Source organism: Schistosoma mansoni, assembly GCF_000237925.1.
Source record: "Schistosoma mansoni, WGS project CABG00000000 data, supercontig 0356, strain Puerto Rico, whole genome shotgun sequence".
Lineage (NCBI taxonomy): Eukaryota > Metazoa > Platyhelminthes > Trematoda > Strigeidida > Schistosomatidae > Schistosoma > Schistosoma mansoni.
The window spans coordinates 9,704-33,515 of NW_017386203.1; the positions used below are offsets into that span (position 1 = coordinate 9,704).

A 23,812-nucleotide genomic window follows, 5' to 3' on the forward strand; every position below is an offset into this window, starting at 1 on the left:
CAGCAGTGAACTTTTCGACATGAATGGCGTCAACAGGCACTAGTTTCATGAAGCGATATTACATTATTTAAAATTATTGCACACAAGTTCCTGAGAAAATAAATAAGTCCTAAGTATATCACTAGTACAACGTCAACATGAAGTAAATATTCTCAATCTTACTTCAAATGGTAATATGTAAAAAAGAAAATGTGCCACTAAGATATAGTATTTTCAATACTGCTTTAGAGTTTCAACTCACTAGCTGAATGTATAAATGACATTTTGTTAATAATTGCCAATTAAACTATTATGTATTACAAATACAATTGCCTTATTTCTAGTTATTCATCGCTGACAAAGCAATCAGTGCACAGTTTGACCGCAGCCTGTCAAAATCCAACTACATTTTTGACAATTTTAAACAATCTAGGTAAACGTTGCAACGTTTATTACAGAAATACACATAATTAAAACACTATTTATCTCTAATTAATCTCAGTGAAGCTTTCAAAATTATTGCATGGAACAGAATAAACCACTTACATAAAAATAAACTTTTAATTAAACTAAAATATAATCGGCATCTCGACATTTTTGTCATTTTCATTTGTCAACCATCAGACCCCTACCTCTATTACATTTTATAAAACTTTAAATATAGCCCATCTCTGTCCTCTTTCAATCTTCTTACATACTGGTCATTTTATTACCACTGAAATCAGTATATTTACCTAGGTAATCAACAAATGGTATTTGAACTGCACTCTGAAAACCAGAATTTTATTATTAGGCCTCTAGTTATTTTAAAGTAATCAGTTGCAGTGTTTTAAGTATTTATAATTAAATGTATCTAGAAATAATTATTGTGCGCATAATACGATAGATGTTACTCTGATCACATGAGAATAAATGAATACTGACAAACAAAATGATTTTTTCTCTTAGATATTTTATTGGAATGAATTCATTATTTAACAGTAAACATACGAAAGCTCTTTGTTAGCAAAAAGCTTTTAATTTTCTTTTTTTATTCAAGTTAATATAAATAGCTAGTTCCTCAGATGAACATAAATATTTATGGTATATCGTTTTAACTATTGTCATTTACCATTAAAACAACAGTTGATGTATTCATCTTCATATGATTACATAACAAATTCAAAAGAAAAGATGTCAAAAAATGTATTTAAATATAAAGAAAGTTTAAAATTCTTGCTTACAAGCTCATTTTTAATTACACATTATTCAAAAGGTTTACATTTAGAGTATAATCAAAGCATCTCGTGATATTCTTCTTAATCTAAAAGAAAGTGATTATACTGTAGTTAAACTTATGATCAACTGTTCATAAAATTCCATAAAAAGCAATAATAATTTAAAAAGAATACTTATATAAATATATAGAATAGTAATGCTTACAAAATCTTCCCAGAAAAGTATTTTGCAAAATTTTTTTACTGCTTCTTAGTTAATTATACATGAGCACAAAAATATGGGAAAAACTGTTACTAAACCTTGTGTTTATGACATTTATCTCATGACCACTACATCCTATACTGTTTAGGTAACACGAACATAAAACCCGTTTTATTGAGCTGATTTTCAAGGTACCAAACATCAATAGTAACTCTATTAATTTTGATTCTAACTCAATGAAGAATTGTATGTTTACTTTCTAATTCGAATAACCAAAACAGAATTAATAATTGTTAACACAGCAATATAAAAATCGTATTAGTCTTTCCTTATACATTCTGGATATGTTACTATAGTGTTCAACTTCTGATAATCCAGTCATTTAACATAGTGTTTTCTTATGCATTTTATTCTCTTTAGTTTAAACAACCATTTTACCTTATTGATTAAAATTCATCTCAGATCTATAGCTTCCTCAAAATGCAATAAAAATAAAGTAACAGTTTAAACGTAAAATTATTTTCAATACAGACATTCTAATCTTTACATTCCGATATTTTATTTGCTTGTTGATCCAAAGATAGTACTCAAACAAGCAAAGTAGACCTTTACAAGTGTTGCCAAAAATGTAGTGACAGTTTCTCACTAAATCCAGAAGATACTTGCAAGTCATCTGTATGAAAACACTATACAATCCACTCACTGAATGTAAATTTCCCGTAAAATATATTGGTTTTTGACTATTCTTTTTATAGCTTTTGGCACCAAAATTATGTAATATTCACATCTTTCCACTGAAGAGCACTCCTTCGAATGTTTTTCAGAATTTAAAGAAATATTTTCACCTCTTTTAAAAGCTATTCGATGGATAATGTATTGCCAGATAATAATCATTAGTTTTGGAATATAAGATTACTTTAAGTGAATATCTAACTGAGCTTTTGAAAAACATCTCAACAAAGCATTCAAATACTGAAGTGGGTTGTAAACTCGAATCAACTACACGATGGTTTAGTACCTGTCTGTAGTATTAAAGCACAATTTAAGACGAAGGAATAAATAAACACTAATATTTGTGATCCGTCTCGTCGAGAATCAAGATCAAAATAAAAACATGTTTGGGGTCAATCGATTGTCTAAATATGTAGTGGAGATCATAAAAGCACCTGCAAGATTTCTATCAGGCCGAACATTTTTGTCTGTTAAGTGTAGAGTGTGAATAGTTAAAAATAAACAGACGTCTGATTCACTTCTGAGTAGAAAAGAACTCGTTGAAGTAAAAGCAGCTTAAAAATCACTCTTCTGTTTACTTTTTGTACTTACCTATTTGAATTGAATGAGTGTTTTTGTATTTAAATATCTAAACTAAGGACTGAACCCAACATTATATATATATATATATATATATATATATATATATATATTTACATATATACATCACATTCCCTCATGTAGTTACTTAATGAATATGATCACTGGATAAACATTTTCAGATACACTCAGGATAATCGTATACAAAAATCCAGTCTTTGCAATAGTTTTTATTGATATGTATTTTTATTCACAATCGGTATTTTTATTTGTAACACCTATGAATACAACCTTTAAGGAGGAACTAACGAATGATAATATAATTCGATCATTTAAAGAATCGCTTCGAGTGTAGAACATCTATTTTGAAATGAAATGTCTTCTTCTCAAACCTATCTAGATGTCTCAACATCTTAAAACTAAGATTTGATTCTGTCAACCTAATTTGATTGTTATCTTACTATAGCATACTAAGTAGCCATTATTACAAATGAAGAAAAAACAGTGATTAACAGAGAACAAACTGTTCACTGTATTACACACTTTTCATTGAACAAAAATTTAACGTATATAACGTATAAATTCCAGTTTCCTCCATTCTTTGAATAGAATGGAACATTCATACATGTTAGACATCTGGTTGTTCTATAGCTTTTATTTTAACTGTATTCAGTCGATAGTATCCAGAAATATTGACTGAAGTAATGTTCTCAGTAACGTTTTAGTGCCAACTAGAAAGAACGAAAACATTTCTTAAAATAATGGCAATATTAACAAATGATATACGGATTGTTTAAGTGCTTTGAACCTTCTAATAGTGAGATCTCCAAAAATATGATCAACTAATTTGTGAATATTCAACTATGAAACAATAATTTTTCGCTAGTTTTAACAGTTGATTTAAATAACACTTACCAAAACTCAACATGGTTTAAACAGAAACCAGAAGATGGGTGTCCTCTTTAATAATAGTACCCATCGTTCGTATTCCTTCTGCAAACGTAAAAGAAATATTTTAAATGAAATTAAAAAGCTTTTACAAGAGAAAATTGTTTATATTGCAGGTTTCAGCTAGTTCGTCTGATCGTCTTTCGATTAAGATAAGTAGGCAGACAACTACTTATTAGTATCGAATATCTCAGTTTTCATGAGAAAATCAAAATCATATAACGAAGGTGCACAAAAAAGTCTAGTAAAGAGGTGGTAACACGCGATACAAAACATATGAAGTCCCAAAATGCTTTTAGTTAAAATATTGACATGTATAATTTGTCAGCGAAAACAAAATTTTCCCACACAGCCAACAATGTTAACCATGTCACTTTATCGAAATGTCATAAAAATTATTCTGAATAGCTGAAACCAGTCAATAACAGGAACACAATTTTTTGACTAATTAGAATATATTCTAAACAATGAGGATCAACCTATATGTAATTTCAAGTTTTCCTAAAATAAACTTAAAATAGACTTTTGAAATGATCTTTCGAACAACAGTTTGCCCAGTCATGTTAAATCTAAACAGTCAAGTTTAAAATAAGTAGAATGGTTATCAATTGAATTGTCTTTAACTGCTCATCCATCAAGTACAAAAAAATACTCTACGATGGCCTTAATCTCTTAAAAATGTATACTATTTGGCATTGTTAAAGAAGTATATCTTTGATATAGTAAATGTGTTCCATGAGATGAAAATGAAATTTCAAAAATTACACTTTAACTCATATAGTCTCTAGATACACATCAACTAACATATCCCATATGTTAGATAGCTGATGATTTTTCAGTCAGTTAAACTTGTCCTACGGACAAGATGAATTATTTTAATCTTTACTTAATAATGTGTTTACTTTACAAACTAAATAAAACAAATCAAAAATGAACCACATTGTTTTTGCACGTATTCTTATGAGTAGTGAAGGAACATTTGAAAGAATACGTAGGTAGATCAAAATTACCTTAATTTATAATAGAAAACACTTTGTTGTAAGAAAGAGATATTTGATAGGCTACATAAATTAAACTGTAATTCCTCCTTAAGTTTCTGTAATTTTTAATAGTAATAAGAGTTTGTAGACTATTTTTATAAAAGCACCATTAAATTTGTCAGACTAGATTTTCTATAGTCAACATAAAATGACAAACATTCTTTTGAAACCATTATTTTAAGGATCTCTAAAAATGGTTGTTGAAAATAACTTAAGCATGGGGTTTTAAACGGGAACTAATGACGATCACAAGGCATAATACGAGTAAGGATAAAGGATAATAATTCATATTTCGTAAACAAACACCAGCCAATTACCCAGTAATGTTTGATGTTTACTAAAGAGCGAGGTGGAACTGTATAATAAAACAATTTATAGAGATCACGAACAAACTTCTTCCCCGATTTTATTTCGCTTGTAAAACCATTGTTTCTCTGTTCTGGTTTGTTCTATTGTCTTATGAAATTATTAATTTAGTTCACAACATTTTGCTGGTAAGAAGCTAAATCTACGGCTAACGAATTTGTAACATTAACTTTTATATTGATCTCAATGTACTTGACATGAACAACAGGATCTATTGTTTCACATAGTAAGTAAAACTAAAAAAGCCTTCATCAGTATTCTAGTCCCTCACTTCTCTAGGTTAGCGATTTCATAAAAGAAATATGAGTCTTAACTGACTTTAATCACGTGCCATTTCTTATAATCACAATATGTTCTATATCACATGGGATGTTTAAGCTAAATAGTTTTACTGAAGTTTCAATCAATATGAGAATAAGGAATAGATAAAATTGTCAAGCTCTGTATTTACATAACCCAAGTAATTTTATCAGTGACTTAAGTGTGATAAGAAATTTGCAAATATTGCCGCTGTAAACACGACTTTAAAAACCCAACGGTTACATTTGGCTTAAAATAGTTTAAATATCATGAAAGATTCTATCCAGTATAAAACTGTTCTTCTAGATAAAAGTATGTTAAGAACGGAAATGTAAACTCGCTTACGTATGGTAAATCTGAACCCTTGGGTATGTACGCGGAGAATATGAAAGTGTATTGCCATTATTGGAAATCGTGCTATTTAAATTGTGGTGGGAAAATGCAAAACGCAAATAATAAAAATATCATAAAGGTCCAATTTTATGATTTCATTTCAGACTAAACAATCAAATAGCAACCCTATACCATTCTTGTAACAGCTGTGATACATCTAGTAATTATCACCTTATTTTATATTCTGTGCGCTTCCTCAGATTAAAATAATGTTAGTACAGGTTTTCTTCAGACATTCTGTAAACTGTAAAAATGTAGTGCCATCTAACAAATATTTATTTCTATCCAGATATTTCAGTTGACGAAGTTTAAAACGATAAAGAGACTAGACATCCTCACCACATTTTCAAATGCACTCTTACGGGACTCCATAACAGATAATTGGACATAATCACATACTGGAGGATAAAGAGAATATGAGAATACATTTGCACTACACTAAAAATCTGATTCGGACTGTTAAGTGGTTAACCCATTAGGACTTAACCGAAGCAACAGACTGCAGTTATATAGTCTAATTCACACTTCTCGAAAATTAGCTATATTTCGGATCCCATAGGTATATTTACAAAATTTAGTAGACCTTTTCGGCAATAAAAATTTAACATCAATAACAGACACTAGGTTTTATTTTCCTTTAAATATAATACTACCATTAGTAAACGATTTCTGATCTCTATAAATAAAAGGTTGTACACTTTATGTAAGGAGTTTTAAAGCATAGGTTACAAGGCAATTATTTTAACATTCAAATACCTCCCAACATAGAGAGCTTAACATTCCCATGGATGAAAAGTTTAGCAACTGAGATGTAATCATACGATCCATCCCAGCATCCATTCGGCACCTTAATAGTTGGATACAAAATTTATGAAGATAAATTATATTTTGAAAACCATGACTCATTCACAGGATTTTAACAGTAAAGGCTTGTCAACTGATGAAAGACTTCTTAAGATTTTCAACATTTCAAACCAAAATTTAAGCCTTAACAGTTAGTGTCTCAAGAATCACATAAAACGCACACTCACAGTCAATTGTGCAGATACAACATCCTTTAAACTCAAAACTCTATCAGTAATAAAACTGGTAAATAACTGTAACGCAGAGAATAGACTGTTTTGAAAGACAAACTATCGAGTAGCTTTTCATACCTAGCCTATTTAGTTAAAAAGTGTAGTAATGTGTTCACTGTTTAACTTGTGTCCGGAGGGAGCACATACAGATGGTTTACAAGAACATAATATTCTCAAATAAGCAACTCACTCGGGATCTATCAGACGATTGTTAGATATCGAACGACGAAGTGGATACGGCGAATAGGTGCTTGGAACGTACGCATCCCCAACAGATCTGTGATAATAGTCATGCAGTGCTAGAGTTAGAGCAATCAATTACAAAAATTCTATTGTATTGATAAATATAAAACACAAACACAGAATCTCCTTACAGGAAGTATATGATAGACAAAGATCACACTATATGACGGGTAACCACACACTCTATCTTCAACGTTACACAACATTTAACTATAAAACTGATAATTTGGGAAATATCAAGCATCCATGAAAAACGGAATAGAGGATAAAACTACCAAAGGATTTTAATATGCTATTATGATAAAGATTGCCATAGCTTCATTTTATTTCAGTATAATACCAATAAATATAGGGAAACCGATGTCTGATGATTTAAGTCTCAGTACGTCTGTCGGTCATAATATACATGAAGCCTGCCACAAATATGGATTAACCCGAGTTGAAAGTAACAAGAATCGGAAAATAATCTAAAAAAAATGTAGTAGTAATGATATCTATGAAGACTGAGCATTAAGAATATAGTTTTCAAAGGATGTAATGAAGAGGTGAGAATGAAGGGATATTATCAGTCATGATATAAAGTAAAATAAGGACTGAATGTATCTTCACCACTATGCCTTATTTCAAGCCATAATACCCGATACTTCCCCCTACCCACTGACCTCCGTTATTACACGAACTCCAACTAGGTAACCTGCACCTACCAATATGACTTAAGTCAAAGGTCGGTGTTTTAGTTTAACCACCCCTATTTTGAATAAACACGTGGTCTCCGTCCTCTAAAATATAAATGATAAGCTATTCACCTTCCTCTTTATTATTTCACTAAAAAAGGAAGATAGTTCTGGATGTATTTTGATTTATTCAAAGAAGTAAATTCAATTTCACTTCCGTTCGGGAACTACATATTTACTAGACACGATTACACTAATAACCTCTATAATTCACTGACACCAAATAACTGGTGTTCTACCAAAAACAACAGTCATTTCTGACCCTACATAAATAGTTAAACTGTTTTGATAAACAATATTCGAAACTCGGATTATGTTAATCCACAGCTAGCCTCATTATTTATATTTATGAACCATTACTACACATCTATTGATAAAATATATCCTTTACATAACAGCTCAAACCACACTTCTGAAATAAATTATTCTGGAGCTAAGAAAAAATTTGTTAACATATTCAGTAGATCTGCTTATCATAAGATTATACTGTTCTCCGTTTTCAAAGTGTAAATGCTTTCGAATAACGGGCATCTTTAAAGTCATTCAAACAAGCCAGAAGTGTTAGATAATTTAAGAAAGCAAGGTTTAAAAATTACAACTAATAACAGGCCTCATTTAGGTTTGTGGAAGAAATGAAAACTGTTAATAGTCCAGCGACGTTAGGAATAGTCAAAATAAAAATATAGGCTCCAGAAATTAGTCTAATAAATTAGTCCATTTATTTACCACCATTAAACCCAAAATACTTACGCGCGATATGATGGATAAACGGGCTGATAAGAAACGGGCTGAGCATAACTATGACGCTGATAACTATTTGGCATAGGCCTTCAGAAAAGAAAAAAATGAAATGTGGAACTTTTATCGCCAAATTATGAAGAGGACACTGTTTTTCGAAAAACTGATTTATAATTTAAGATGTAGTGCTTAAGCATTTGTGGAGTAAAGATTTTTATGTTTGCCAATGAAATCTACGCCCTTTAGTGTTAGGGCTTACGAATACAATGTTTCAGAAATTTCAACACATATATTATACATTTAAGTCACTAAGCCTCATAAATAATCTTCGAAATCTTACAAATTCTTCTAATCAAAACACAAAGAATATTAATTCGGACATAAAAAATAACATGTAGTTCATTGTAATATTTGCTTCTGATTTGAAAAAAGCGGCGTCTCTGAAGTGCTACAATTTATTAAGTAATGTGCATCTGAAGCAACGACATTATCCGAACGAGCAAATAAAATGCTTATCGTTAACGAAAGGGATTAATTTCAATAAGTTGGTTAAATTAGTTGTAGAAAGTGTATACTAGAGTGATGAAATGCATGGGTAGTTGACTGATCATCTTCATTCTGTTTGATCCACCAAATATTAATCATTGAAAGATGTTCCATTTTGATTTCGAACTTTTTTATCACTATGGAATATTCGAGAAATTGGTCTGGATACTGGACGCCTTATGGACGATCATAAGAGTTATGCACAATTTACTTCACATAGTTTCTAGAATGGAATTGCCCCAGTAATTACCTTCATTTTAAACTAGTTCTTCTTTATCAAAATGAATTTTCATGCAGTTGCTTGTCTGACAATAGGCCTAAATGGTTAGGAAAGTGCCATGTATCATAATATCTACACCAGTTTATATAATTCTTCTTAAGACGGAACTGTTCTGCGTTAAAAGGATCAACCATATGCTCATTTTCAGTTCCCGACTGATTTTTATAACTTTTTAAAACAAACATTAGTTGTGTAGCTGCTTTCCCTAATCCTCCCCCTTTCTTTCTAACACTAATGATAACAGCAAACTGATAGGACCTGGTCTAGAAGGTTTATTTTAATTTGATTATGTTAACGGATAGATGTAACCCATTTAGAGCACGAAATCGGAAACAAGCAAGATAATCAATGAGTTTTAGCAATAACAATAGCGTAATACTATTAAGACTTCTTGTTAGGAAGAGCTTAAGTACTCACCCCGGATAAAGTGTTTCTGTAGGCTGGTAAACTGAAGGCGGACGAACGTAGTAGGACTCACGAGGCCTGTTAGAATGCGGAGAAAGAGAAACATATAACTTAAATTACAAAGAGATTTTTCGGAAGCGTTTTACCGTATGTGCTAACTGCAAATCAACTTACATCAGAAATACACAAAATATGTGACCTACAGAATAGACCAACGTATAAAATCTAATAAGTTGGACTTCATCAAAATTATCTTGCGCATCAATTTAAGAGATGGCTTTTGATCGTTTCAATAGTTATATTTCTTATTGCGTGCCAGTTTTTCCACTCCTTTACAACCGAGGGCCTTATTTGGGGCAAAACAATTTTGCAACTGGGAGCCCACCAGTCACAAAATCCATAAACATTTGCAGTGTCAGACAAATTGGGTGTTTCAGAATAATAACCATTTTTATCGAAATTCAAAAATAGAATCATAAATTTGCTTTTTAGCAAACAAAAGGACTGATCAACTGAGTGAAGTAGAATATGACATAGGCATATCTATTCCACATCTTGAAAAGCGCTCGAAAGAAAATTTTTATATGAACTGAATACAAGTTCTGCGCCTTGATAAGAACAAATATCTTAAACTAATTAGTAAGACTGAGCTAGATGAACACTTACTGATTAAGGTTTTATAAAATAATTATTTGGGTGTTTTAATTAATAAGAAGTGATGCAAACGTAAATTAACATTGGAGTTTTATGGCACAAATGATGTTAGAGTTATCAAAAACTTACCATTCGGGTTTCAATATATGTGTCATCAACTCACATACCTTATGAATAAAACCTTAATATCTATATGAATGTAAATCACTCCTAACTTGTTTCTAGGCTTCTAAAATATTTTACGTCAAGAACAATATAGATTTGTTCAATTAAAGTATGATACAACCTAACTATCCGCTACCTTCTCGTGTCAACGATACATTGGGTAGACTCATGAACAACTTGTTTACAACATGGTGTCTGGTTAAGATTCAGTAACACTACATGCAAGTAGAAAAAACCAATATAATTTTTACCAACAAAACATTAATCGTAGCATTTATTTTTTATAAATTTACAGAGTTCCGTTCTCAAATTCCACGAAACACTTTAGTTAATTTTCTCTAGTAGTTGCTGGACAGCTATCCCAATAGTGTCAATCAAGTGAGATGATAGAATATCTTTCAAGATAAAAGAATATGTTTTAGCAGAAGGAAACGTCTGCACCTCGAATCGTGTTTTCTATGCAATTTTCCAGGGATAGATGTTCATAGTTAAAACGAGCTTTTTAGAATTTTTTCCGTATTTTAGTAAACGTCATAGAAGTAGATTTATAGGTTCTAGGCTGTACAGCCCCAAGTAGATGGTTCGTTGTATAAAAATTCTTGAGCAACATATGAATAGACACAAAATATTAATAAACTTATTCTATATGCTATTTCACAAATACAAAAATGTAGTTTGTTGACAGATACCGATACTGTAAGCAAAAAGTCAAAAACATTCCTACATGTTGATTAATTCAAATTGATGTGCTGAAATGATGTACTCACCTAGCATAATATGTTTCTACAGGCTGATATACAGAGGGCGGACGTGAGTAGAAGTCGTCATAATTTGGTTGATAGGGCCTTTAAAAGCGTTTAAAAAAATAAACGTAACACGATTATGAAACTATATACCTATATTAAATAAAAAATAAAACCACCTAGACTTCCCCGGTGTTTAATGTTTAGAATAAAATACTTAGTATTTGACAACAAACCTACCGAAATAGAAATATCTTATATCCAATAATCACGATATATGTTATGTGATTAAGTTTTCAAGAATGTGGTTTGCAGTTGAGTTACAATAAAAAGGATGAAATTGTTTTATCTCAAACTAAATAAAATGTATAGAGTAAAAACAATTAGCGAAATCTGAAACTAAATGATTAAAGTGAAAACGTCATCAAACAGCGGCACTGAAAAAACTGTTGAATGGGAAAAATAAAATATATTTGCCATAAATATTTGTTATTCTGGCCTTCTAAATGGAAGTTAGGGGAATTCGTGACAATTATTTACAATATTTTGTTATTTTTTCCATTTGAAAACATTTAAGCTCGTACCGAAAAAACTTACCTTGAGTGTCTTGATCCCCGATAATTATAGCGATAGTCATCCTATGATAAGAGAACAAACGTAACACTGAATAAACAGATTTACATACAAACTTTTACTTCTCTTAAGTTCAAGTATAAGAATATCGGTGCAAAAAGAATTGAGATTTACTAAGTGCAAAGTGCTATTTCCTGCGAATTGTTTTGCGGTGTCATTCATGATTGTCCATTTACGTGACTACATAAAAATCGGATGGATTATTTGTTTATTTATCATGATTACACAACAAAGTATATCGATGAAGGCATTCAGTCTAAAAACATAATTGTGGGAAGTTTTATAAATAACAGAAGTAGCTTGGTGTACATTCGAGTGGACGTTTAATAAATATCGCTCAGTTAAAATAATTGTCAAGTTCTATATCAAACGTTTGAAACTTTCACTAGCATAACAACGGAATTATTACTGCAGTTATGATGACATAAAAAACCATAACATGTCTAAAATAGCTTACAGTTTTACATAGTTCAATTACAAGTGTTATGCTAAGTGTTACGTGTCTATAAACTTTCGATGTCAGCCAGATTTTTGATATTTCTTGTTTGTTTGGAATTTTAATGAGGCTGAACAACATACTGGATAAATAACGTTGCTTTATGAATTCTGAAATAGACATGTACTTCATGGCATCTTGGAAGCTGTGACACTTGTGACACATCTTCTTGAGAAACTGTTACCTGTCAACCGATATAAATATGAAAATACATTATTTTCATCAAACAGTATAAGTGCATCTCATCATTTGTCTATAACTTTCTCAAGTCGTGAATAATGTTCTTAATATTGTGCAGAGCAAATAATTATCTGACTGATCTCATTTGATGATACCCGAAATGATAATTCTAGATAGAATTTCAATAATTTACAATTTTTGACTGTTACACGCTTCAAGATATTAAAGCAAAGTGGTAACCAATAGAAACAGCATTGTAAATGAGTCATAATAAGTTCAAATGAAAGTACACTTTCCGGGATCCAACGATAACTGACAAAATAATTGCTGAATCTTAAATGTCAATACATCACTACAAAGAGCTGCACTATTTATATAGAGTGAAACTTTATCCTTTTAATAAACCTGTACTATGACTTACATGAAGAGATAAAGTTTGGCCTTTTTAATTGAGCTTGAAGTTGTGTATTACATGAAACAGCGACTTTGACGCTGAACTATATACATATTCTTATGGTCGGTAACAAATGTCTCACCAATTAATGAACTTTATTAGCTTCCATGCCTTTTTAGACAGTTCACAACACAGTGGTTTATAGAGTTATCATAATTTTTAAGTAGCTGACGTTTAATCTTAAGAGGCTTTAATGCACCTACGATAGACAGGGAAAATCTGAGAACTGAGGTGTTAGAAATCCGTTTGAACAGAAATTAGCTGATGCGGTTACCACATATGTCCCAGTAAATCATGTGAAAAAAAGCAACTAGGTGCGATCTGGAATCCAACTCATCTTTACTAAATCTCACATTGACTCATTATGAGGATAAAGTCACAAAGCTCAAATATATGCCACCCTTAGGTAAGAGTGACCATACAATTCTCGTCTTTAATTTTCACGTCGTTATCAATAACGATGTGTTATCTTAAACCAGATTGAACGTTTGGAAAGCAAATATGCAAGAAATTATACACTTAGTATATTCAGTAGATTGAATAGTGTGAACATAATCATCTCCTGAAACAGCATGGGAAGCATTCAGAAATTTGTACACAAAAGTTACTGTTCCGGACAGCCCTAAGACCACAAAAAGAAATCCGACAAAGTCTCTGCCGTGCTTCAGTAGGGAAGTTCGCACCCTTCTGTGTAAGGGAAGGAGAATGTGGGAGAGAAAACTGATGAAACAAAGTCTCAGTATTGGGATGCCAGAAATATCTGTGGGTCGATCTTCCGTAAATCTCGAGGATTATGTAAAGGAAGGCTTACTGGAGAGTCTGTAAAATACTTCAAACGCTTATATTCATACATAAGCCAAAAGACTAAAATAAGTGACAGAATCCCAGCATTATAAACAGTGCTACATCACTAGTAGCAGACGATTATGGTAAAGCTCAGATATCCTCAAATTACTTCAGCAGTGTTGTACTGTGGAGGTGCCCTCCTCTTTGGTTCATAAACCCAACACACACACTCCGGACACTTTATTGATTAAAGAACCCGATGTTTTCGGTCTGCTAAATGAGCCTGATATAGGCGACTCTATGAGACTCGATGAAATGCATACTAGGTTTTCTAATGAATTAGCAAATTTTATTCCAAATCCCTCAAGCGAATGTTTTAATCTATCTAAAACCTAAGGGGGATTACCAAAAGACTGAAAGAACGCCACAGTAAATCCTATCTTAAAAACAGGTACGAGAAACAAATCTGTGAACTTTCGACCTGTAAGTTTATCCAGCTAGATCGTTCGAATTTTAGAAGAGATCATTTAGAAAGAGTCATATAGGTATCTCGACAAAAACCGGATCCTTTCTGGGGGAGCCGTACAGCTTTGGAACAGGCTGTTTATGCCTCATTAACTTATTGGTGGCACATGAAAATTGGTGCAGTCTTAAAAATTGAAATTTACCCAAAGATAAAACCTAAGTTGACGTCACCAAAGCTATTGACAAGGTTTTTTCACAACTGAGTGCTATATAAGTTGAAAAATGTCAGGGTTGGAGGCAGTTTCCTAATGTGGTTCAAAGACTTCCAACTTGAGCGTCAACAAGCTGTACGAGTGAACTCAAAGTTGTCTAGCTGGGAAACTGTGCTTAGCGGAATGCCTCGACGTGCAATTTTGGGACCATTATTGTTCCTCCTGCATGTAAAAGACCTTTATAGTCGTCTATTATCATCGGTTTTGTTATATGCCGACAATGTCAAGATATGGAGAGCGACAAAAAAAGTGGTGATAGTTCAGAGCCTTACGGTGATCTGAACAACTTATCTGAATGGTCTAGACTTCAGCAGTTGCCAATAAATGCTTCTGATTGCATTATAATGTATAATAGTCACCAAAGTTTAGATACATACGCAGTGAATAACATTGATCTACCTGTTGTCCAGACAGTCAATGACCAAGAAGTCATCAATAGACAAAGCAATGCTGTGCGACGGCCACCAACGGTTTTAAAACCCTACTGTTTATACGTAGAGTCTTTAGCCATATTGATGCTAAAACCTTTTGACTTTATACACAGTGTTCGTTCACCTGAATCTTCAGTGTTGGATATGAGTAGCCACCCCCTGTAGGTTGTAACTTTAGTTGTGTGCCACTATTTCACTAATTTTGGTGCCCCATATGCACTGTACTTGCTCGTTCACAATGGTAGGTAAGTTAGATAGGGAGTCTCACCAATAATGAGTTACAAAATCTTTGATTATAACGATAAAGTACGTTCGTGATGCATGTTTATGGCAACACTGAATAAAAAAGTAGTCATGTCCAAAAAAACTCACCCTAATCCGATCATCCAAAGTTCTAGGATGTAAATAACCTGGAGTTGTATGACTTCTCCGACGACATGACATTTGTAGCACCTGTCAGAAATAGTACCACGAATACATGTAACGACGTCTTATATTTTGGCAATAACATCCTCTTAATATTAAAACAAAATACAAAAGCAAAATGTTTTCAAACTCAAGATATGTTCTTCACAAACCATCTCACTGGCCATACACATATTTTATATTTCTTGCCAAATATTCATAACAATTTCCCAATATTCAGTCTGAAATAGTCGTGTTTCCTAACATAAGATGCATCTTACTCTTTAACCAGTCAGTCATATTCCATGAAGAATCTAGTATTTACATGGATGTACATATATTACCCTTTGTGGTTTCATAATTCATATATTGACAGAACTATGTTGATTGAATAGTCTCAAATAAATTCAAATAAAATCTCATCTGCTCTCACTCCAAAATGTCAGTTCATCTAGACCTAATAATATAATAAACATAGTTTTGTTATGTTGAGGCTAGTTTCTGAGAGCACTCAGAGTCAGGTCCACCAGATCGACTCCTCGAAATTTTAAGGTCAGTGGAACGCTGTCTAAACGGATCATGATATCGATTCTGTTTAACATTGTTCCAAAACCGTACAACTCTAACTGCTTTGTGTACACACGTTTGAGGAATAGTCATAAACAGTTTCTGCCTGTTTTACATCACTGATGCTTTGACGGATGTTCGCCACATCATCGACGGTGGAGCGAGGTTGAACACTTTTTGAAATTATGAGCTATAAATAAATGGAAGCAGTGTTCACTCTTCACGCGGACGAAAGTAGACCTTGCAACAACTTAGTTTCATTGGTTAAGAGTTTACAACAAACATGTAAGTAAATGTTAGAACATTAAAGCTCAAGTATTCATTCACTTCCTTATTTTGTATAGGTATTATATTTCCTATTATTTTATATTGGATGTTGAAAAGCTTTGTGTGTTTGTAGAGATAGCCTAACGCTGCAATATTTTCACCATGATTTAAAATTAAGACCTATTCACTACTAGTCTAGTTCATTCTATCGGTAGAACGAAGAGTAACCACCTGTACGAAATTGGTGCGCCCAAGTTTGAACAGAAGGTTGATTTCTGCTTTGCTTTTTATTATTATCTTTTACTTGGTCGTTGTAGAGTCCAATCTAAGTTTCGGACTGAAGAATAAATGTCTAGGTAGTTTAGGTACACGCTGTTTCCCAGTTGAAACCATGGAAGGATTTTTACGCACAAAACATTCAAAACGGATCTTACAGTCGTAACAGTAGACCTTTTAATCATCTTCAGTATATATTTTGTACGTACATATCAGACTCAGTACAAACCCAAAACTTGAAGAATTTGTCATTATTAGAGATGGACACTATTATGACTGCGAAAGTCCAACTCCCACAACTTGATCATAGTGACCCCGAGCTGCGGTTTGCCCCACCAAAGCACTATTATACGAGACACATTGTTTAATCTGATGGGATCCGCTATCGAGACTTGCACTTCGTCCTCCCTCCTTCAGTCTCCAAAGAAGTTTGCCACCTAGTTTTAAGTCTACCAACACCTCAAACATACACCATCTTAAGACGAGAGATGATGAATCGTTTACCATTATCAGATAGTTAAAGGACCCGAGGGCTGTTTCAAGGGAAAACACTGGTTGACAGGTCACCATCGCAGTCTTCACGACATTCGATCTTAGTGAGAGACGACACGGTGGGTGAAGCAGTCTTAAAACAAGGATGGATACAAGCTCTCCCTTGCTACGTTCAACACTGTCTTCCGTATGTTCTTCCAGATGTAGTGCATAAGACATTAGACGATTTATATGTGAAACGTAAATTTGAAATAGTCCAGTTTTCATCATAGGTTGCTCCACCCCTAAACGTCCTGGTACGGACGAGGGTGGAGAGAGCTCCTCCTCTCTCTCAAAACGATGTCACATGGCCCCGTGTTCACAGCCACTTCCAGGAAAGTCCCACCCACTGCCTCCTCAAGGTGGAGTGTTGTTCACAAATTTGAGAGGACGAAAAGCGAACATGTAAACCTATTATCAGCCACTGGCTACTATGAGGCTGTATCTTTCAATATTACGCTACTGCCTTGTGCATTAGGTCTCTATGTCAAAGGCTCGGGATGTGACCACTTAAGAAAACCACTCGCTACGTCTAGGACACATAAGCTGTATCCCAGAACAAACACAAATCAAGTGATTACTACCTGAAAAATTGCTATCGTTTGAATACTCATACAGACAAATATTCACAATCATATGATGACATTCGTTTTAATTTCCTTTGTACTACATCACCTACGTACCTTTTATACTCTCATTTAGCGTATTTTGTTTTCCAACTTATACAGCAGACCGCCTTTGGTGGAAACCCTGACCTATTTAAAGGATCTCAAGTCACCGACTTGTCGAAAGTTGAATGGTACGACTGAATGAGAACTCTGAACCAGCCCTTCTGAAACCACGTATACCATTCGAACTAGCCTCCCCCAACGTTCGTAGACTACTGTAAATCAGACGACAGATAAGAGTTACCATGTCTTTGGAAAGCCGTATCATTGACGCATGTTGCGTATTGAAGATCCGTATTCGAAACTATAGTTAAGTACTACAAACTCACTCTCCATCAGTTGCTTCGATAAGCTTGTTTCACGTGCTTCTATACGAGGACTTTGTGCTGTCTTAGTCCGTTTTCCCAGCCTGGGTGTCTCACTAAGCGCTACAGTTCAGGCAGCACTGATCGATTTGATCCCCTTTTACAGCCGGTTATGTGTTAGACCAGAAATTTTCACCAAAGCGAGAAGAAATCGGTGTGAGAAACTATGTCTCCGTCATCTCCGCCTACGTTCCGACAGATTAGAAGTCGGCTACGATTGACGACTGGTTTCATGACCGGCAAACTGTTACACAGAAAGTATGTTCGACAGATATTGTATTACTAGTCAGAGACTTGAATGCTGAGGTCGGGCGCTTATGCCCGGAAGAGAGTCGTTTAGGTGACCGGTGGGGACTTGTTAGTCAGAGGTCAGATAACAGTTATCGTCTACTGCAACCTCGCGCAGATTAAAACTTATTTCTGACTAGCACTAAACACTGGCACAATTCCACTGGTCCGCTGCTTCAGTGACATAGATCAAATTGTCCCGTTCTCCATGGCCCGTCACGACTGACCTACCTAAGTAGACAGAAGGCTTCAAGGAACTTCAGAAACGACACAAATCTCCAGGCCCGAATAACTTACCTCCGACCCTTCTGCTTTATAAACTAACTGATTTGTTTGCAAAGGTCTGGCAGTTAGAGGGCGTTCCAACATAGTGAAATGAGTCGACAATTGTTCCCATCTTTGGAAAGGGTTCACGTTATTTCTGCAGCAAATATCTGGGGATAGGTTTGCTTTCAACTAAGATCAAACTATTGGCTTCCGTCACACTTCGTATACTATTCAAAACCCCAGAAAGTTTAATTCTCGAGGTTCAGGCTACTTTTGGTTGAGGACGTATTGATCATGTCTTTGTCTTCCACCAAATGTTAGAACATCGTCATAAAAATTAAATGTCAACAGTCATAGCTTTTCCTAACTTTAGGGCCGCCTCCGAGTCGCTGGACGGGACTGCTCTCTGGGATTGTCTATTGAAGAAGGGTGTGCCGGAGTAGTTCATGAACATCTTGAAAGCCCTATGTACTGACACCTTGGGCAGAGTGAAGACACACAATAACCTAATCAGCTTGGAATCAATATCCGCAGGTATGGCATGTGCTTTGCACCTTCCAAATGCAAAACACTTTCACAGAACTGTGAGTACCCTGTGTTTGCACTCATTCTTGACTGTGAACAGATAGGATTCGAGATGTTTGGGTAGCAGCGTAACTGCGGGTGACGGCGTGAGTGACGAGATCAACTCACATATGGTGAAGGCGAGAGCGGCTTATGTCAATCTGGGCCGTCTTTGACTCCTTCATGATGCTAGTCAGGCCGTAAAAGGTCGGATCTACAACGCTTTGGTAAGAGCAATTTTTCTCTATGCTTGGGTAACCTGTTCTCTCATAGTTGAGGATATGAAGTGACTGTGAGTTTTATCACCGTTGCCTCCGAAGGATTGCTGACATCCAGTGACAACAACATGTCGGCTCTACAGAGGCTCAGCATCGTTTGTTCGGGCACAACGACGATAATTCAACTGGTGTCACAATCTTGAAACACGACTTCGGTGGCTCGGATACATCTAACGAATGTCATGTACCATGGGTGTCATGCCAGCGAATTTCATTTAGTGTAATATTTTCAGGGTCTGGTTGGAAAAAGTGGAGTTGTGGTCAGTGTAAGACATGGTGTCGTGGCATTAAAAGAAGATGAACGGAGCTGGCTTCCGTTGGCCCTTCATGACCCCCTGGTTTGGACCCTAGAGATGGTGCAATGCATTTGCTGGACTTTATAAGACATGGCTCAGAAGAGAAGTAAGTGGCGATCCTGCCGTAACTTTCTTCATTTTCTTAAAAATGAATGTAACTTCTTTAACTGAAAGAGTTCTTTCTGGTTGTACTTTTCCTTAGTGAACTGCCTCTCTCGTTTTTATTATTTTACTCTCACACACTGACTTCTGTTCATTTCCGTTCTTCTTTTTTACTGCACGCACTTCACATTCTCCATATCTTCACAACGCAAGTGTTGTTCCATGACCCATATTTATTTGGTGTCTGCTTGTACCAATGTTTGTATTCAAATAAATGAATAAACAGAAGCAGGGTAATCTTATTGTTACACCTGTTGATCACTAATCCAGATGTTCTGTGTTGAATCACTGGAGGCCTTCTCCAGTTAAGCAGGAATGATGTAACTAATCAGCTAACGTCGAAGCCACACCTCACAGTTATTACCTAACGTAGATTACCCTTTTGTCGTATCCAGGTACTATGACTGCTTTGATGACCGTACAACACAGACGACGTTATTACAGAAATGTATTAGCATGGGGAACAGAGCACAACCACTGCCGTATAGGTCAGTCCATAGCGTGCAATCAAGTGATGAGCGTCGGTTATCATAGACCTTGACGAGGATCGGTAGACTGTGTGATATTCGGCGACCCAACTGCTGGATGATTTAGCTAGGACCCAGTGACATTTCACTAGTATTACACGCCCTTGATATCTGATGGCAAGACTACCAGAATATGTGGTGATTGAAGATTAACACTGAACTCCATTTGTTGAAGTAAATAGGTTCTACGGTGGATGCTGAAGATACTCCCAATCGAGTTTATGGTTCTAAAATTTTCTAAAAAGTATACCTAAAAGATGTTTATCTTCGAATCCTCTTGGACCAATCTACATCTATTTTGACAACAATTTACACCCCCTTTGCTCTATTCAAATACAACTTCCTTCCATTTGGTTTAAATTGTACTCCAGCCATTTTTCAGGAAGTGATGAATAATGTAGTCAGGAACTTTAAAGATGTTGAAGTTTATGAAGATGTTCTTATTATTCATGGTTCTAATAAAGTAGCCCATGATCAAAGACTTTGTGCTTCATTGCGTTGTTTAACTGAGAAGAATTTAACGGTGTCCAAATTAGTGTTCGTTTTATGTATCTAGTTTTGAGTGTCCTGGATACCTAGTTGATGGTAATAGTTTTAAACCAGATATAAAGCGACTAGCTTCACTAACAAATGCACTATCTCCGAAAACTCTTGCAGAACTACGATCACTAGTGAGTGTTCTTCAATGCTATTTCCGTCTTATTCTTAATTTTCATTGCCATGCTAATTGTTTATTTCAAAACTTGAAATCTAATTCATTTTAATGGAGCAAAGAACAAGAGTCATGCTTACAATATGTATGTGTTCAAGTGAATAAATAATAAAAGTCTACTAAAGTTCCTTCAAAGTGATGCTGTTCTTCGAACTTACTCTCCTAGTGAACGCAAACTACTGAATGTGCATTCAGTACTTATTACTGATATGTCACCCGTGGGTATGCCTGCAGTTTCAAAGCAGGGAGGTGGACCAGCAATCTATGTTTCACTCAAACTTGCTCATGAACAAGGTTATTCACAGACTCAGAGAGAATCATTAAGTGTTTTGGGCTGTTAAATGACTTCATAAATAGTTATGTGGAAAGAAATTTACTATTATCAAAGGTCATGAAGCTTTAAAGATCACAAATCACTCTGAAAATTCCTCAGCACATTCTACAGCCTCTGTGGTTCAACGATTGAGTATTGATTCGAGTGCCTATGACTTTACGATTCAGCACAGAGGTGCCAAACAAATTCAACATGTTGACTGCATATCTGAACAATGATTACAAGACAAACCTTTTAATGCTACAGACAGTTCGTTAGTTCAACCTATGGCGGTGAGATTTTCAGATCGTTGCAGAAACTCGTCAATACTTTGCATGTATACTCAGTGCCATCCGGAAAGGTTGGGATACTACTCTGAAACATAGATTCCCTGTCCATTTTTCAAAGCGGGATGAGTTATTCACTACTCTTACTGGTATTGTGTGCTTAGATGGTCGCGTTGTTATTCCCCCTTCATTACGTAAATTTGTACTTAAAGATCTTCACAATGGACATTTGAGTGTTGAAAAAAATGAAACTCTTAGCAAGACTCACATGTTGGCGCCTGGAGATAAGTACAGACATATGTCAAAAGATCATCCTTCGAAGTGGACTCCATGCCCCGCATCGTCTGAGGCCTGGTAGAGAATTCATTTGAACTATTGTGGTCCCTTTCTCGGAAAATACTTTGCATTTGTTGCCATCGTTTCATTTTCTGAGTGACCCGGAGTTTCTTGACAACCTCACCAAATTCTGACTTCACAACCCAAGCATTAAGACACTTTTGTTGGGAGGGGGTCCTTATGGTATTAGTGACTGATAACAGCTCTCATTTTGTTGCAGTCACTGGCACTACCTAACTGAATGGTTTGAGGTGCAGACATTTGTTCACTGCTCCCAGGCACCCTTTTTCTAATAGTCAGGGAGAAAATCTCTTCAAGACATTAAAGACTGCTATTAATCTCATTCCTGCTTCGACATTTGATGAACTAAAGAGAAACGTAGACGCATTTCTACTGCGATATAGAAGTGCTCAACATTCTGTGACGAAAGAGACTCCATCAAACTATTAAAAGGAAAGATTCTTAGTTCGAATATTAGGTGTTTAGAATCTGCAGAAGCTACATATCTTGGAAATGATCTTCGACCAACCACGAGGATTGTAGTGAAGAATTTCGAAAAACTTGTTGTTCAAATTCAAGACATCCATTATTTAAGTACATATAATCGACATATTGATCAAATACAATTCCAGAAACTAGGTGAGTCTGTTCTAATTTCGGTTGTCAATTTTAATACTAACGAGCATATTCTAGATTATGCAGAGTCTGTATCCAACACAAAACTGAATAGACACGTGATAAACCTAAGGAGAAGACGTACAATCAATTGCAGAAATTTAGATTACCATTTAAGCTGTGGCGGTTATGGTATTTATACTAACTGATGATTCCTTTGTACTTGGTTGCGCGCTGATTACAAATTCAGAATATAATTCGTTCATTTGTGCTCACTTAGTTCCACCTGCCTTAAATAGCACTATTTCGGAAATTCTCAGTCAGCGCATTAACTCAAATACTTCTAATTATCGTAGTAAGGCTGGCTGATTGTGCTGATAATCAAGCCACGTAAGAAAAAGATATTATTGTGAGAAAGTTTTGACGAGCTAACTGACATGTTAAATGGCAGTGAAGTAACCCTGGAATAGTCCTGACGTCAATTGTAGATGCTATACCAGTTCTCACTATTGGTGTATGCTAAAAAATACTCTCAAACGACAATTGATATTGGTTGTAACACGTAAAACATTATAACTGGAAACTCGCAGACGAGGAAAATGCAGGCGTACCGAAACAGCATTTTTGCAGAGGTTTTAGCATCTTGGATAATATGTCTAATCTGATTGTTTGGGTGACTATCAAGCTTATCGTGTAGCGATTTATCAGACCCAGAATAAATGAAGACTTGAAGATATGAGCACACGCCCTTGTAGATTGTCAATAACCTAGGGAAATTGTCCATAAAATATCTTCCTCTGGTCTGTTTTCTATTCCTGGTAAAGGTTTTGACCATGTCCATCTAGATCTGGTAGACACCCTACCATGATCAAATAGATGCTCTTATCCCGCGACCTCAGAGAAGATTAATTCAACAAACATAAAAAATTAATCAGCAAATCTTCCGAATTCTTTCAGGACTTTTATTTCACTATCAGAAAAGATGTATGGCTTGAAAAGCTCAAAATATTCCCCATGCGAATGTCCTACCA

General features: G+C 34.7%; 1 protein-coding gene across 1 annotated transcript; it reads right to left on the reverse strand.

Annotated features, from left to right (window-relative positions):
• Positions 1-1,147: 1,147 nt before the first annotated feature.
• On the reverse strand, positions 1,148-15,524 carry Smp_074570 (conserved Schistosoma protein, unknown function). Its single transcript, XM_018792335.1, has 9 exons — positions 15,430-15,524; positions 11,938-11,978; positions 11,365-11,442; positions 9,791-9,856; positions 8,560-8,637; positions 7,023-7,109; positions 5,709-5,780; positions 3,625-3,702; positions 1,148-1,282 (listed from the first exon to the last, which is right to left on the reverse strand). The coding sequence occupies exons 1-8, from the start codon at positions 15,499-15,501 to the stop codon at positions 3,672-3,674; spliced, it is 525 nt and encodes a 174-aa protein (XP_018644298.1). The 5' UTR covers positions 15,502-15,524; the 3' UTR covers positions 1,148-1,282; positions 3,625-3,671.
• Between the last annotated feature and the right edge of the window lie 8,288 nt (positions 15,525-23,812).

What these genes read in the sequence shown, in the direction of transcription:
- Smp_074570 (XM_018792335.1), bottom strand. Translation starts at nt 15,501, where the DNA reads ATGTCATGTCGTCGGAGAAGTCATACAACTCCAGGTTATTTACATCCT. An exon ending in GTAGAAACATATTATGCTAG is followed by an intron (nt 9,857 to 11,364) that starts GTGAGTACATCA and finishes GCATTCTAACAG; the next exon opens with GCCTCGTGAGTCCTACTACG. An exon ending in ACAGAAACACTTTATCCGGG is followed by an intron (nt 8,638 to 9,790) that starts GTGAGTACTTAA and finishes TCTTTTCTGAAG; the next exon opens with GCCTATGCCAAATAGTTATC.